The 18,473-nt window shown below is 38.1% G+C and overlaps 1 protein-coding gene across 1 annotated transcript in view; it reads right to left on the reverse strand.

Moving 5' to 3' along the window:
• CDH8 (cadherin 8) overlaps positions 1–18,473 on the reverse strand; it is a gene marked incomplete at its 3' end in the record, with an annotated part of 198,355 nt that overhangs the window by 35,450 nt on the left and 144,432 nt on the right. Inside the window, exon 8 of the mRNA XM_083370510.1 lies at positions 2,427–2,548. Within this exon, the coding sequence (XP_083226636.1) occupies positions 2,427–2,548 (122 nt within the window). The remainder of the gene's footprint in view (positions 1–2,426; positions 2,549–18,473) is intronic.

Here is an 18,473-nt window from a genome sequence, read left to right on the forward strand (position 1 = left end):
AAAGAAGTGTGCTAAATTATCCCAAAGGCATTTTTCAAAAAGCAACTGGGCTTTCTTGGTTTTTTTTTCCTTGAAAACATTTTGCTTCTCATCCAAGAAGCTTCTTCAGTTCTGAAGACAAGATTGTCTCCAAGCCTGTGTTTGAGGCCCAAGTGCTGCTGTGCGATGGGGTAAGCTCTCCTCATCTGCTCCAACTCCTACCAGCCTAGCTGTCTGAAAGCATGCAAGCGCGAGTAGATGAATAGGTACCACCTCCATGGACAAAATTAAAAGGGTCATGGAAGGAGCCCCCAATCAGGCATTCCCTGGGTAATGGTGATGTCCCTGGCGAATCCTTTCAACCCAGAAGTACCTTGGTATTTCTGACATGAATGCGAGTGCGGGTTCTTGGATGAGAAGCGAAATGCTTTCAGGGGAAAAACCCCAAAAAGTCTAGTTGCCTTTAAAAAAAATATATATTTGGGACCACTGTGACCTGGATGATTGAGAATTCCCATAGACAATTGTGCTAAATGTTAAATTCTAGTTGGAGGAAGTTTCTTGCTTTCTAAATACATGCAAGATAATTGGGAGGGGTAATCCCGTGTGTGTAAGAGGTTTTTTTAAAAATAGGAAATAACATTTTTTGTACGTTTCTAACTCAGTGTCAGGAGCAGTGTGAAATCGTAGTAAGGTTTCATTCCCTGCCTCCCTCGTCTCAAAAAATAGTATATTACCATCAGATACTATGGACTATGCTGATCATGACCAACTTTGAATTAAAGTGAGGGAGGAATGGTAGAACTAAGGAGACTGAGGTTTATTTTTTTCCAATCATATTTATATCAATAAGGGGATTTCCATCAACACGTTACACCACCATGTTACAAATAATTACACAATAGAGGGCTTATTTAATAATCATCACAGGCTGAAGGATGCTGTCTCACACACTTACTACTAGAAGGAAGGAAGGAAGGCAGGAAGAAGGAAGGAAGGAAGGAAGGAAGGAAGGAAGGAAGGAAGGAAGGAAGGAAGGAAGGAAGGAAGGAAGGAAGGAAGGAAGGAAGGAATGCAGGCAGGCACAGGGATAAAATCAAGTACCGCTCGTTATATAATTCAGACTACTCTGTAAGCCATATTTCACTACTCTTATTATTCAATGGAGTAGTTGTTTGTTTGTTTTAAATGCCTGGAAATTTAGACTATATTATCAAGCAAGCTGTTTTGGTAAATGGTGATTTTAATGTCAAACCCCACAAGGCGTAAAATTAGTTGGATTAACAACTTAAGTGACATGCTGTCAGTTGCTGTTTATTTAAATTAAAATGTCACTGCTCAAAAATAAAGCAGGTATATAGAAAGCTGTGGATTTCTATCACCCATTCTATCACCCATTTTATAATCACAAACTGCATTATAAAACTATTTGTCCTATAGATGTTACTTTCTAGAAGATAAGGATCTGCTTCATCATTCAACACACTCCAACATTCAATACACTCGAACCTCAATGATGGCCATTATAGACATTTGGTGAGACTTTGCATGGCCATCTGATCAACCAATTCATCTTGAAAGAACAATATTCTCCAACATGTAACACAACACTTATGCTGAACATGAACTTCCATAATTCCAAGGCAGTTACAAGCTGGGAAAACTGTTATATAGAGTTTATTTATTAATTTTATATCCTGGTTTTCCTCTAGGAGTATCAAGTGGCCTATAGAGCAATCACTTCTCCAAGTGTTTCACAAGTGTGGGGTGGGATAGAGAACTAAAGCCACCCTGTTCAGCTTTCCTGACTGAAGGATGAATCTTGGATCTCTCAGGTCCAAGATTATAACATTTTAAACACTATTCCATGTTGGCCCAAAGGTGCTTTTTTTTCAAAAGTCAACTGGACTTTGCTTTTCCTTGAAGAAGTTTTGCTTCTTGTCCAAGAAGCTTCTACAGTTCTGAAGTTCTTTGGGACCTTTGGGACAACCATGACCTGGACGACTGAGAATCTCCATAGATATTCCACATTGGCTCTTTATACCAGAATTCCCCAGTCTTTCTGGCTTTGCAGACTGGGCGGGGAAGAAAGGGCATGGTTCTGCAAGAGCAGTGGGCAAGTGCATGTACACAGCTCCATTTGCACAAGTGGCATACGTGCGTATCTGCCACTTGGGAGGATGCTCGTGCATGCATGTTTGCCTGCTGCTTTGGGTGGCCTGGTTTTGAACAGCTCATAACCCAACTAGTGGGCCATGGGGTTGGGGACCCCTGCTCTATACCACTGAGTGAGACAAATGGCCAGGACTTGCTGTTAGTAAATAGAGCACAACTTTGAACAGGGCCAGTTTCACATCAAATCAAATCAACAGACAGGCAATCAAGAGACTTGAGAGAGAGAGAGAGAGTGGGGGACTGCACAGGGTGGATAACCAAGACATATTTACTTTTCCAGTTTTTCCATTTTCGCATAAATAGGCTTCATTCCCGGATACAAGTTCAGGAGCGTTGTCATTTACATCCAGAACTTTGATAGCAACAGGCACTCGAGATATTTGACTGGGATTTCCTAAAAGAAGAAAAACACAGCAGAGGGGAAGATAAAAAGAAAAGAGACAGGTAAGCACACTTCATACCATACTAATGACATCCAGGGCCCAAGGTATATATACATTTTTTTTATTATTTTGAAAGCTCAATCAATCTTTTCCAGTTCTTATAATTGGGCTGATTGATTCCAAATTGGAAGGGGAAAGAAAGGAAGATAAAGCAAAGGGTAGTATTTAACAAAGAAGAGAAAGAGAGAGAGAGCAAATAAATTGCTACTGAAAACAGCTTTTGCTGGAGATTTAGGCTGATGAAGACCGTGGATTAAACTGGTAGATGCCTTCTTTCAGATAAAGTTTGCATTGTTTTATTGATAAAGGGCATTCTGCATGGGGGGGGAAGAGATGCTGTAAACAACCAAGATTTATTTTAATTCTTATCTTTCTCATTTTACTCTATTATTCACCCTGACTGCACATCTATTATTTCATGTTAGTTAAAACAAAAAAGGAAAAGGAAAAAAAGGGAATAGGGAGAGAGAGAGAGAGAGAGAGAGAGAAGGGTTAAAAAAATCCAACAGAAGGGTTCTAAAATATGGAAAGCATAAATTATAGAAGTTGAGGAGAATCGTTAAAAAATAAAAGGACAAAGAATATTTTCTACTTATTCAAGGTAGTCGGAATATTCTCAGGTTGATATGGGCTTTTGAAGTGATGAAAATTATGCACAGAGGGGGCAAAAGTCTGACCCACATTTATAGCTACAATTTATCATACTTCTCTTAATTCATTGCCTGGTTCCTAAGCGTGTTTGCTTATAGATCTCTTGTTTTGTTTCATACAGGTAATTTTCAAAACAGAGACCTAATCAGTTTATTTTAGTTTATAACTGTTGCTTATAAGTTTTGGGCTCTTGTCCTTGAAATATCAGATTTTGAAGGTGACATTTTGCTGAAGATAAAACAGAATGATATACATTTGCTCCATATATTTGGCTGTAAGTTAAGATTTTATTGTGAAATTCCATAAGAATAAACCAGCCAGCCTTTGTCAATATGTCAACTGCTTACTAGCTGCCAGAATTTACATAAAGAAGAACAGTGAGTATCACTTTGTCATTCACCAATGTAGGATATACATTGAACACGGGGGAAAAAGCAATGTAATTTCTTATCAGGGTGAGATTCAGTTACATGCAAGCTGAATATTCAGAACATCACAAATATGCACATACACAGAAAGACAGAAAGCATTGAATTTTCAATGTCAAGTGTCACATTTAAGCACTCAAGATTTCCTTTTATCTAAATTAACAGAACAATGGCAGTTCAAATTTTAGAGACGTTATACTGAAATGCAATTAATTAGATAAGCATCTGAAGAAATTATTTATGTCTCTTGTGGCTGATCCCAAATGTTTGTCTTTCATCTGAACCACAAACATGAAACCTACAGTTACTATTCTTAGAAACTGGAAAATCATTCATGAAACAATGTATATAATTTGCTAAACCCGCTAGAGAAAACCTTATTGAGTATAGAAATTGTCAAGAGGGACACAATGATTAGATGATTACTTAACACTGCCTTGGTGGAGCAGTGGGCTGATGCCTCCTTAAGTAACACCAGCTGCCTGCAATTAGTGCAGGTTCGCATCCCACCAGGCTCAAGGTTGACTCAGCCTTCCATCCTTCCCAGGTAGGTAAAATGAGGACCCAGATTGTTGGGGGCAATAAGCTGACTTTGTAATAATGCCGCTTGGGGTTTGTGTGTGAAAGCCCTAATAAGCAGGCATATACATACAGTAGAATGAAGGCTACTGCTAAGCTTGTAAGCCGCCCTGAGTCTTCGGAGAAGGGCGGGATATAAATGGAATTAAAATAAAATAAAATAAATTAAATAAATAAATAACACACAGCTAAAAATTGTTTTTTATTGGTTTGCTCCTTTTGCTCATGAAGGTTTGGTTCACAGCTACCTGATATGTTTCATAGCATGGGAGGATTTAAATCTAAGTTTTGTTCATGAAATGAAATTTCATACTGGCTATCTTCCCATGATGAGAAGTTGTAAGATGCTAACTAGAGCTAGTCCTTTCATTGATAGCCTTTTGATTTGTTAATGTCACCCCTGATATAGATTCAGAGTTGAGTTGGTTGTCTTTTTGGTGTCAGCCAAATTTATTTTATTTTCTCAGACAGTTTAATCAATACATGAGCTAATTTTAAGCATGCATACTATTTAGAAATTTCCGAGCTACTCTAGTTCTTGCTTGCAAAGGTTGTATCATGAATTTTAATTAGGATATTTAATCGTGCACTTATATTAGAATCATAGATAGATAGATAGATAGATAGATAGATAGATAGATAGATAGATAGATAGATATAGATATAGATAGATAGATATAGATATAGATATAGATAGATATAGATATATAGAGATAGATAGATATAGATAGATGACAGATAGATAGATAGATAAATAGATAGATAGATAGATAGATAGATAGATAGATAGATAGATAGATAGATAGATAGATAGATAGACAGACAGACAGACAGACAGACAGACAGACAGACAGACAGACAGATTATTGCATCATGAGCTACTCCTGGAAAATGAAAACATGGTTTTGAAGGAAGGAATATAGATTTTAAACATCAATAAATAATGTAAAAGAAGAAAAAGACCATGATAGATTAGTCCTACCTAAGCCTCCTTAATGCTAAACTGTCTTCTTGTGTCAGATCTGTTAGAATTTTGCATTTTACAGCCTGTGAACAAATGTGATACAGTGAGTGGGACTATGAGGTGAAAATTTGGTGCTGTGTTGCTGGCTCCTAAGAGTGGGCAATCTCTTGTGCCTATTTCATTTGGGCCCATCCTTGACAAGCAACTTCCTTTCCACTGATTTACACAAGCCTGCAGGGGATACTCTTATCGCAAGAGACAGAACAACTCCCCTTTACATTGCTTGGAGAACAGTGGGGATTACTTTCTGTTATTGTTCTGTTCTGGAATTTTAAAGGCAAATGCTACTATGCCACATTAAAACAATCAAGGCAGGATGACATGGGCAAAACCTGCTTTTATTAAACTGAAAGTATTGAAAGTAAACACAATGTAATTATATCCACTTATTTGGCTTCATATCATACTTCTCCCCCAACCCAAAGTCTGCAAAGCTAAAGCCTTTCACTTCTATATTCATGTGGCTCACACTGATTGTTAAGTATTGGGCTTGTGGTTTCACACCACGTGCGTTGCTGGAGAGCTAACGGCTCCCCAGCAACCCAGACAGGCCGTCTCCAGTCCTGCCATTGGTCAGCCCAGGCGGCAAGCACGGGTTCAATCCTATTGGCTGCTTCCATACGGCTAGGCTATATATATTGTGGCCGGGTGCGGCTCAAGCTCAAGTACAGTTCCAGCGAGAATAAAGAATGAGTTTATCTATACTCAGCCTTGTGTCTTCGTTCCTGCTCACCAGAGCCCATGACTTAACACTGATCAAAATTGTATCTAGCTGTATCAAGATAAGATGGCGGCGCCTGGAATGGCTGCGGCTGCATTGGCTCTTGAAGGCGAATAGTTTTGGGAGGGATAGTAAGGGCTATAGGCCACATGATCAGGAAGATTTTAACGTGTTTGAGCAACATGGTGGAACTAAGGTAACATACGACATGCGACCGACAATCTTTACTGGCCTGGCGAGTTTCTAGTTGTTTTGGAACTGTTGGTGAGACCATTAAAAGTCGTTGGCGCTGTTTGAATTTGTTCTGCCAGCAGCAAGATCTGACTGCTGGCCCAGTGATGGATTCTACTGCAAATCAGGGCTGTTTCCAGAGGAGGCAGAGGAGGAGAGGACCTGGAGCTTATGGAGCGAAGGAACTGGATGAGGCTGCTGGCAGGCCCAGAGGAAGAGAGAGAGGCTTTTGGAGGAGTTGGTGGCGGCGGCAGCAGCGTGCTCTAGGGGCGAAAAGAAGCAAGGCCTCTTTAAGGAAAGGGTGGAAGAGTCAGCATCAGAAAAAGGAAAGAAGGCGAGGTTGTCGGAATACAAGCGAATTTGTGGGCTAATCCACATGGAGCCCCATTTCCATCTGTCCTGTGTGCCATCGTTCACTCCCTAGAGACTAAAATGGACAATGTGAAATTTGAGCGGGCCACGAACAAGGAGTATATATCGGAGGTGGTGACCCTTTGAGAGCTGTATGCAATGAAATTTCATTTTGATGTATGCCGATTGGTGTACATTCAAAGTGACAATAAAGTTATCATCATAACCTCTTTCCCAATCACTTGTTTTTTTACTCCTTTTCTCCTCCTTCCTCTTGCTTCTCTCATTGTTATCTTTAATGTCCGACATAACACTGTGCAATGTAGAGGGAAGAAGAAAGGGGAAAGCTTGCACACTCCCAGTTTTGAATGCCAGTTTGGTGTAGTGGTTAAAGCACCAGGCAAGAAATGGGAGACTATGAGATATAGTCCTGCCTTAGGGTCAAAGCCAGCTTGGGGGGGGGCAATGGGCCAGTCACTTTCTCTGAGCCATAGAAGAAAGTAATGGCAAAGCACTTCTGAAAAACCTGCTAAGAAAACCACATGGCGTTGTTCAGGAAGTTGCCAGCATTCATCACCAACTCAGGTCAACACCACTACACACAAAGAGAGGTAAATATGAGCAATTGAGGAAAGCAGCTTTTCACCATAAGTTCGACGCCACCATCCACTATCACACACGCCCCTATAAAAGTGCTTGTACTGCAATCACACAATGCTGCTTTTGCCCTTTGAATAGAAGTTGCAATCTTGAGGACACCTCTGAAGTGGAACTGTACGAACTAGAACATGGGGTGGGTTTAAGACTGCTTGGCAATGTATCCTATATGGTATTTTAAGCAGTATCCTTGTTTGCCTGTTCATTTTTGTTCTCATTTTAAGGTAAAACAAAAGAAAACATAAACAGACAATGGCAAACAACTTCTGGAGTATTGTCACAAGTGGTCATGGTTGCTATTTTTGATTGTTTCAGGAGATATTTTTTCATTATAATATGTGGTTGTGGCAGAGTTTACTAACAATGAAAAACTGACTTTAGGGACAACATTATTTTCTTTAAAAAAACATATAAATATAGATAAATCATAATATATGTTCATGCCTTAGGAAAAGCAATCTTCATTCAGAATTTCCTACATTTATTTGCTTCGGTGAACTTAACACCCCTATTATCCTTCTTCTCATTTATACAAGAAAACAATACAAGGCTAGATATACTGACAGGTTTTTATCCATCAAACTCTCTTTCTTAAGCCGTTCTAACAATGCACAGAACTGCACTTGTATAGAGTGAAAAACTTGTATATTTTTTACAAATGTCTTTTGCACGAGGGCAGCCGTATTTAATGCCCCCCCTGGGCTTTGGTAATGCAAACAGTGATGGGAAAAGCAAATGAGTGCAAAGAGTTGAAAATTACAGAGCTGAAAACTAAAACTAAAAATCTAAAAATACTAAAAATCTAAAAATATGAAAAACGAGTATTCTAGAGATTATGCTATTGATCTTAAAATGCAGAATGAATGAGGTAGAGGTCACAGTGAAATTGTCAAACAGAGGGAAAGAGCAAAGTCAGTCTCTCACTCCTACACATTCCGGGGTCCACATAGATGTTTATAGCTAGCTACATGTGAAATCAATCCTATGCATATTCACCAAAAACTCAGTGCCTAATTGCATTTGTGGCCAAATTGTAACCTATCCGAATACTGAAATTGTATTTAAAATGCACTAATACAGACATCATTTGGGACCAGAATAGGTGGAATTTAAAAGAATGGTTATTGCATTTCTGACATTTAACACCTACTTCATTTAATAAGCGCTCAGTGGGCATACTGCCTCCGGTGTAAATGATTTTGGATAGCTTTCAAAGGACAAGCAGCTGAAAATCTATAAACAGTGGCAGCCGAGCAATCTACAAGTCTGATTAGTGACTCTCCGAGTTTTTCTTCAATCACCTTCATGAGGTGACATATATCTGCCAAGGTCGTTTACCATGTGAGGGATCAATAGGTGGTCTGGAGATGCACAGGCAAAGGTGAATTTTCATTCTTCATTTCCTGACTCACAAAGAATTTAAGATTTATAATCACATCAAAGCTGAGGCTTGATTAAAAAAAATCTGTCAGGTCCAGGCCGAAGATTTCCCCACCAGATATGAAGTCCAGAGCATGTAAGGCCTGCAAAGCAGTCATCCTTATGCAGCTTCCTGGAGACCCATCAAACCAAAGAAGCTGTTGCAAAGTTTAAGTAGTTCAGTCATGTGAAATGAGAGGCTTCTTAGTGTAGGTGATATTCCTGTTTTTATATATAAAAAATGCTAGATGACTGGAACTTTTCAATTCTCTGGGGAGTTAACATTCCTTAACTGATTTGATTGTTAGCATACAGCATAGATAGCGAGCTATCAAACGGGCACGGTTATGATGCACAAGAGAAGTGGAGATTTATATCACCAAAATCTAGGAGGACAAACTCTTCTTTCTCTACTGAGGGAATGAAGAAACTCCTTGGACGAGAAGCGAAACATTTTCCAAAGAAAACACCAAAAAGTCCATTTGCCTTTTGAAAAAGAAAAAAAAAACACTTTGGGACAATATTAGAAAGCAAAGCAGATTTTGAAATGATCTAAAGATGTAAAAATGTTGGATTTAAAAAATGCATTAAGGGTAAAAAAAAAATCCAAGATGTTAAAAAATCCAAGATGTTAAATCCAAAACAAAGGGTAAAGTGTTCCACAGACAAATTGATTGGAAAGTGAAGTACTATATCTGTTGAATGCATCCCTTTATTGGCTTTTCTGCATGGGCTTTAAGAACTGCAGGAAAAAACCAGCCAAACCTGAACATTTTTATATCTATTGATCTCAAAAGAAGAAAGGAGGAGAAACACCCAATTCTGCCACTGAAATCCATGGCATTTAGATGGTCTCACAGTTAAAAAGATCATACAATATACAGCTTTGCTTCCCTGAAATTTTTATTTTCAAATAATAATAATAATAATGGTTGCTTAATACACTACAAAATGTCAGAAAGCATGAGAATCATAGCTCAAACATATTGGCATTACCTCCTCTCCCTCACCCCCCTCAAATTTAGAAAATAGTGACAAGACAATGAAGCACTTATTTCTTTTTAATCTAATGATTTAGTCTGAAGGTAATAAAAGAACAATTACTTTGATTTGGAAAAAAATATCTTTGCTTTAATCAGAAATAGCCATCGCCCATGCCTATTACCTTAAATAACTGATGGATTTATAGCACAACCAGTTGTGTTTAGTAGATGTGTGTGTGTGTGTGTGTGTGTGTGTGTGTGTATCTATATCTATATCTATATCTATATCTATATCTATATCTATATCTATATCTATCTATATCCAATATCTAATTCTAATAATTCCAATATCTCCTGGTGAGGCTATTAGTGTTGTGTGATTTATTAAAAACAATAATTATAGAAGGTACAAGAGGTGTGGAACTAAGACACAAAGTTTATAAATATGTTTTGGTATGCCATTTCTAATCTTGTAGAGAAAGGCAGAAATTGAAAAACAATTGGAGAAAAACATGACCAAACTATTCATAACACTGCAATATGTATGAAATATACATATGTAAAAAAGATGTCGAGACTCTAGAAAGGGTACAGAGAAGAGCAACAAAGATGATTAGGGGGCTGGAGGCTAAAACATATAGGGAACGGTTGCTGGAATTGGGCATGTCTAGTTTAATGAAGAGAAGGACGAGGGGGGACATGATAGCAGTGTTCCAGTATCTCAGGGGCTGCCATAAAGAAGAGGGAGTCAAGCTATTCTCCAAAGCACATGAAGGCAGGACAAGAAACAATGGGTGGAAACTACTCAAGGAGAGAAGCAACCTAGAACTAAGAAGAAATTTCCTGACAGTTAGAACAATTAACCAGTGGAACAACCTGCCTCCAGAAGTTGTGAATGTTCCAACACTGGAGGTTTTTAAGAAGAGACTGGACAGCCATTTGCCTGAAATGATATAGGGTTTCCTGCCTGAGCAGGGGGTTGGACTAGATGACCTCCAAGGTCCCTTCCAACTTTATATTATTATTATTGTTGTTGTTATTATTATTATTATTATTATTATTATTATTATTATTATTATTATTATTATTATTATTATTATTATTATTATTATTACTTCTGCTTTTTCGTTTTGATAGGTTTTCACTTTTTTATCACATATTTAAATGTGTATTTATTACATGTGTGAGCATGAAGAGAGAAAGGAGAAATGACTGAAATAAATGTTGCATATCAATTACGGTATTATTATTCTTGATAAACCATCAAGAATAACTTTGGCGTGCTGACACAGAACACATTGGAACTTTCACTTTAGACAATACTGAAAGCAAAAGCAATTTCTGCCTGTTGCTCACAAAGAGACATTCATATATACTTCTGATACATTACACAGCTTCATCCTTGAGATTCTTACTTTTTTTTTCTTTTTACAATAACCATTTAGTGAAGCTAATTGCCAATATCAACACATGGACTCTTCCAATTTCTCCTGGAGTCATATTGGGTGCCTGGTGATAATTCCCATTTGTTTCTTTCTAGACTTTAAACAAAAGGTCACTTGAAGCCAACCACTTAATGAAATAGTATGGATATGCTGCAGCTACCAAAAAAGCCAATGCAGTCCTGGACTCCATTAACAAAGGGACAGAATCAAATCACGAGAAGTAATATTACCGTTTTAAATGCCTTGGGAAGACCACACTTGTAATATTAAATCCAATTTTGGTCAGTACAAAATATTTTTTTAAAAAATGTTGAGACTCTGGAAAGAGTGCAGAAAGAGTGACAAAGATGATTAGAAGGCTGAAGGCTAAAACATACAAAGAATAGTTGCAGAAATTGGTTATGTCTAATCTAGTTAAAAGAAGTAGGAGTGACATTATAGCAGTGTTCCAGTATTTGAGGGGCTGCCATAAAGAAGAGGGGGTCCACCTATTCTCCAAAGCACGAGAAGGCAAGGTAAGAAACAATGGATGGAAACTAATCAAGGAGAGAACCAACCTAGAACTAAGGAAAAAAAAAATCTTAACAAAGGGAACAATTAATGCAGGGGTCTTCAAACTTGGCCCTTTTATGACTTGTGGACTTCAACTCCCAGAATTCCTCAGCCAGCTTTGCTGGCTGAGGAATTCTGGGACTTGAAGTCCACAAGTCATAAAAGGGCCAAGTTTGAAGACCCCTGAATTAATGCATTGTTAATCCAGAATTAAACAGTGGAAGGCCTTGCCTTCAGAAGTTGTGGGTGCCCCATTGCTGGAGGTTTTTAAGAATGGATTGTACCATCATTTGTCTAAACTGGTATAGGGTCTTCTGCTTGAGCAGGGGGTTGGACTAGAAAATCTCCAAGGTCCCTTCCAACTTTGTTATTGTTTAAGTTCTGTATATTGTCATTTCTTGGGACTGACCAGAATGCTAAGCCAATTCCTCCATATGTCCTTTGTTGCCTATTTACTTCCTGAAATTGATGCCAAGAGACAGTGGGAAACAGTTGGATCGATGAATTATTAACATTGTCTGCCATTAGCTGTTTGCACTTTTTTTATAGAGGGATCCCCTGAATATTCTGATTCTTTCCTTGTTATTGCTAAAGTGACTGTCTGCAATCACAGAAAATAATAAAACAGGAGGGGTTTTGATTTTGGGTGCTGGAGTTCATTGAAATAAGACATTGGATTAGATTTTACAATTTGATTCCAGCATCCTAATTTCCGTTGTGATGAATTAGGGAAGTCCATAATTCAAAGGATAGGGGCAAATGTTTCCCCATCCTCTTTTCTCGACAGCTAGAAATACATAGTGGATTTATTCAGCAGGCCAGTAGCTGATTTATAAAGAGTGCTGGATCAAAAATTTCTTCTGCATTGTTTTTAACAATTTTTTTCTTATATTATTTCCTATTTTTTTCCCTGAAAGAGAAGAAAACTTTGTTCATATGGGTGTGGTGTTCTTGAAGTTATTTTATGGAGTAAGTTAAAAATGATAAAGAGGTATTTCATGGTACAATCTTTTCCCCACCTCCCTTTACTTCAATAAATTTTCAATATATATATATATATATATATATATATATATATATATATATATATATATATATATATATATATATATATATATATATATATATATGGATCCTTGGTTTTTCGGGTTTTTCCCCGCGTAGAACTAAAGGTGTAGGTGCAACGTTTCGACGGAATCCCATCCGTCATCATCAGGCTTTAGCTTCCTTCTTCTGGGAGAAGCATGTGGCTGTTCTACGTTCTACGTATATATATATATATATATATATATTCTGAGGTTTTCGCAGGTGTTCGTATGTGGATCTTTGGTTATTCGGGTTTTTCCCCACGTAGAACTAAGGGTGTAGGAGCGACGTTTCGACGGAATCCCATCCGTCATCATCAGGCTGGTGGCTTCTGCTTCCTTCTTCTGGGAGAAGCATGTGGCTGTTTGTTCCTCTTTTTTAAACTGCCAGAGGGCGTGTGTTCTGTGGGTGGAGGTGTGCTCTGATTGGGTGGGAGTTTAAGTGTGTTCTGATTGGGTGGGAGTGTGTTTTGAATGGTGGGTGTGTTCTGATTGGGTGGAGGTGTGTTTTGAGTGTATGGGCTGGTCTCAGCTGCCAGCCTTAGACCTGAGCTGGTGAGTTGTGCTGCTTTTGTTTGGCTTCGTGTTTGTGGTGGTGCCATGTTTTTATAGTGGGTGTCAGTTTGCTTATTGTGTGGTTTGGAGGGGTTTAAAGTGGCTGATGTTGCAGCTGTAGTTAGGTTTCTGTTTTGTGGTTGTGCCTTGTTATCATTGTGGGTTCGGATTTGCTTTTTGAATGGTTGTGTGGTGGTGATGTCATGTGGTGTTATCATGAGTTTGGGTCTGGTATCATTCTTGGTGGTTGGGACTCATCTGTCAATCAAGGCGGGTTTCCAAATGGTTGGTAGGCGAGAGGTATCGTCTCGTTCGTTTATGCTGTGGGGGCGTTTTTCTATCTCAATGGCTTCTCTGATTATTCTGTTGTTAAAATGTTCAATTTTGGTGATAGTTTTGTTTTTTTTAAAATCAATTTCATGTCCCGTGGCTTCAAAGTGTTGGACCAGGGATGAAGTTTGTTCTCCCTTTCTGAGTGAGTTTTTGTGCTCTTCAATGCGTGCACTTATTCTTCTGTTGGTCTGTCCAATGTATGTGGTGGGGCAGGTGGTGCATGGGATTTCGTATACTCCTTGGTTTTCTAAGCCAATTATGTCCTTGGGGTTTCTTAGGAACAGGTACTGAATGATATTGGAACATGTTCTAAAAACACACAACTTCAACTGCTCCAAGGTGAAGAGATATTTTAAACCATGCTAGCAATAATGCACAGGAAGTCCTCATTTAGTGATCTCAACTTAGTCATTAAGCAAAACATTGTTTTGCTGACTTTGTAATAATGCCGCTTGGGGGGGGTGAAAGCCCAATAAGCAGGCATATACATAGAATGAAGGCTATTGCTAAGCACATTGATTTGTGCTTTAGATTGTAAGCCGCCCTGAGTCTTCGGAGAAGGGCGGGATATAAATGGGATTTTTTTAAAAAAAGTGAAACTACAACTGTGTTTGTGATCTTACTTCAGCTTTCCTTTGATTTGCAGACCAGTGAAGATCATAAATGAAAGGATAGGTTGCAAAATTACTTTTTCATCATGGTCACAACTGCAAATAGTCACTAAATGAGGCAGTTGCTAAAAGAGGGTTATAAAAAATCCATAAGCACGGGCTGGCCTACATGGCTTCTTTCAGCTCCATAATGGTATAATTTTAAGAGCATCCTTTGCATGGAAAGAAGTCTTTTGAGAAATTGAAGGTTTTTTTTTTATGGAACAGTAACATGTTTTATGTCTCCTTCATGAATTTGACCCATTTTAGGCCGACTAAACTTTTTTGTACTGGGCAAATGGCAGCTATCTATGGTATGCTATCCCTATCGTTTCTGCTTCAGGAAAACCAAATATATATATATAAGGCAGTGGTATATATATACTGCCTTGTATGCAATCAGCCCAGGTTCGAATCTCAGAAGGGTATAGCTGACTGAGGACGACTAAGGAGTCAGAAATGCATCTCAGTTTCCCTTTAATTCTTTGTTAGTAATTTACACAAATATATATATATATATATATATATATATATATATATATATATATATATATATATATATATATATATATATATATACTGTATATGTATTTTATTTTAATTCCATTTATATCCCGCCCTTCTCCGAAGACTCAGGGCGGCTTACAAGCTTAGCAGTAGCCTTCATTCTATGTATATGCCTGCTTATTAGGGCTTTCACCCCCCCCAGCGGCATTATTACAAAGTCAGCTTAATTGCCCCCAACAATCTGGGTCCTCATTTTACCTACCTGGGAAGGATGGAAGGCTGAGTCAACCTTGAGCCTGGTGGGATGCGAACCTGCACTAATTGCAGGCAGCTGGTGTTACTTAAATTATATATATATAATTTCCCACTGCCTTTTCAGAGGGATTCTCTAATCTTGTTGACATGAATCACAGAATTCCAATTCTTTTTCAGTGGGTAGAAAAAAGTCATTTCTGGGGAAAGCATTTCACTTAATTGCCCAACATTGGAAAACTCCCTATCTCAGGATGTGTATGTATATCTATATTTTTATGTCTCTCTGGCCCTCAGAATAATAATAGTCATAAGTAAGACAATATCATCATTGTTATATTTCTCTCTCTCTTTCCCTTTTTCCCCAATATCCCTGAGTCCTGCGTAGGCCCTATAGGAATGCATTGTTTAAAAAAAAGTTATAGGAACTATAGAGCATGCTGTTTATTGAAGCATGCCAACTGCTTGCCTGGCTCCACAATAGTGTGCATGTGAACCAGAATATATGGAAAACAATCTTCCATGTCTTCTGATACATGGATGACTTATGATCAGCCACTGCAATTATGACCATCATTCTTTAACAGGCAAGGAGTCCTATGATAGCTGATTTGTGAAAATCTTTATACCAAGTTTCAAATCTGTAGGTTAGTGGCAATGCCAATTACCTGCTTGTTAGCAATGGCATCTGGCAGAGACTATAATGATGTCACATGTCAATCATGTCATCATATGTCGTGAGCACTCAATGGAAATGAATAGCGCATTTTGTATCAGTTGTGTAACGGAGTAGATAACATCGGGTGATATCACTTATTCTTCCTGCCCTATTTCTTGAGAAACTCAAACTTGAGGGTTTTCTATGGATACCTGGGAATATATTTCACTTATTATTTAGTTGAGTTCTTGATGGTGGTAATGGAGGTGAAGATGGATGATGATGGTGGTGATGGTGATGGTGATAGTGATGATGATGATGGTGGTGGTGGTGGTGATGGTGATGATGATGGTGATAATGATTATGTGAAATTTAGGCGCTCAAGGCATAGCTTGGGAGAGATGTCAAGGCTTAATGCTGTTAAATGATAGTCTCTGAATAAAGTCAAACTAATTTCCATAACTTCCCTCCTCCCAAAAAATCTGGTTCATTTGATCAGTCAAACCATATCACCAAATCCTATCTTCACCTTCCTGATAGCCCACCTTGGGAATGGGAGAAGAAAACCTGGGGAAGGGGAAGTTAAGACCCATCTCTTCGTTAATACCACATGCATTTCATATTTATTTTTATTTATTTTTATTTTAATTCCATTTATATCCCGCCCTTCTCTGAAGACTCAGGGTGGCTTACAAGCTTAGCAGTAGCCTTCATTCTATGTATATGCCTGCTTGTTAGGGCTTTCACACACACCCCAGCGGCATTATTACAAAGTCAGCTTAATTGCCCCCAACAATCTGGGTCCTCATTTTACCTCCCTCGGAAGGAGGGAGTCAACCTTGAGCCTGGTGGGACTCGAACCTGCACTAATTACAGGAAGCTGGTGTTACTTAAGGAGGCATTAGCCCACTGCTCCACCAAGGCTCTTCATAATCTGCTTCCTGAAATGATCTATTCCTTGCATTGGCCCAATGAGGTGATAAAAAACCGTGGGATCACATCACACAAAATGACATCAAAAACACATTTTAAAAAATAGGAAAGTTAAAAAAAATGACCAAGTTTGGTAGATTGCTAAAATGTGACCCCTCGTATTTTCAGTGATTGACTAAGTCTGAGACAATACCAGACTGAGCTTATTTGAATAGAGTTAGACCTGATTTTTGTAAATGAATATGAAGTCCCCAAGCAAGATGGGGGAAACAAAAGACCAAAAGAAAAACAGCCTTGAAACCGTACTTCTGCATTTTTATTAGGAAATGTACATAGATGTACTCATGAAGGCAATACGGAGCCGAGCTCAAAGAAAATTACATAATTTTACCAGGATAATTTATCTACGTGTATCAGTAAAATAATGAATTCCTTTAAGATGTATCTCAGCTCTACAATTTAAGTAGCTTTTAACTTAGATATATGAATGGTCCAGGTCAAACATACATTCTGTGAGTGTAATTATCATCATTTAAATTCTGCCTGCCTTTCTCAGTGTAGTTATCTGGTTGACACTGTTCTAATCTATTCATGTGATTCTGAACAATATTAAATCCCCATTTGTATCTATTGTTGTTCGCATCAATTAATTAATCATGACTGAAGGTGAGGACACTACAGTAGTATTAGTGCCAAGTTGGAAAAGAATGGATGTAGAAAGGTTTTTGCCTTCGACTAAAAAGTTTGAAATGGCATCTATGCACTATAAGCAGGGAAGGAAGCATTTCAATTGTGATATGGGGATAACTGCATAGTACTGTGTAGGCTTGAATAATCCAATCTTAAGTTTTATGGAATCTCACTCTTCTCCATATATTACAGAGAGCAAGCATAGTGAAGTGGATGTTATGGAAGTTAAAAATAAATTTAAATACTCACCACGTTTGTTATAACCTTAAAACAGCCATCAATAACAATATTAATTGTGCACTTAAAGCAGAATCATAAAACCCACTAATATGTTTTATTTGTCAAGCCTGAGGAAAAACAGGAGAAATTCAAACTGCTAATAACTGCCAAGTTTTGGTTGTTTTGTTAGGATTTTCCACAGCAATTACTGCATTTCAATCCAGAGAGAGAAGTGTAATAGAGTTCATTAAAATCAGTGGATCTGAAACCTATGTTTGGACTTGTTTGGAGTTTTGTATGTTCATAATACAGTCTGAGAGTAAATTTACAACAAAAGCCTGTTCACTGATGCTCACAAGTAAGTATTCTGTTGGAAAAGCAAGCAAGCAGCAAAGCATAATCTAACAAGTCAATGAAAGAGTATCTAAGTCCTTATAATGGTGAGGTGACAGTAAACTGAAGTCCAGTCCATGTCTATGGAGATTCTCAATCATCCAGGTCATGGTTGTCCTAAAGGGGCTTTTCAAAATGCAACTGGACTTTCTTAGGGTTTTTGTTTTTTTCTCCCTTGAAAATGTTTTGCTTCTCATCCAGGAGAACTGCAGAAGTTCTCCTGAAGAAGCTCCTTGGATGAAAAGCATTTTTTTTTTCAAGGAAAAAAGCCAAGTAAGTCCAGTTGCCTTTTGAAAAGCACCTTTGGAACAAGTCCAGTCCATGTTTGTAATGGTGAAAATAATGTAATAATTCCAAGGGTTCAGTCAAAAAGTGACATTGAACTTGAGGCTGAGATGAAGAAATGTGGTCGAACAAAGTCAAAACTGAGTTTTGGGCATATGAATAAAGACAGAATCTATAAAAGAGGTTTCTCATAGCCTGTTCACTCTAGAATGGCTTTTTAAACTCAAAGTAGATAGACCTATCCCAGTTACAATTCTGATTCTGAAAAAGGCCAC

Source organism: Vipera ursinii (assembly GCF_947247035.1).
Source record: "Vipera ursinii genome assembly, chromosome: 10".
In the NCBI taxonomy this organism is placed as follows: Eukaryota; Metazoa; Chordata; class Lepidosauria; order Squamata; family Viperidae; genus Vipera; species Vipera ursinii.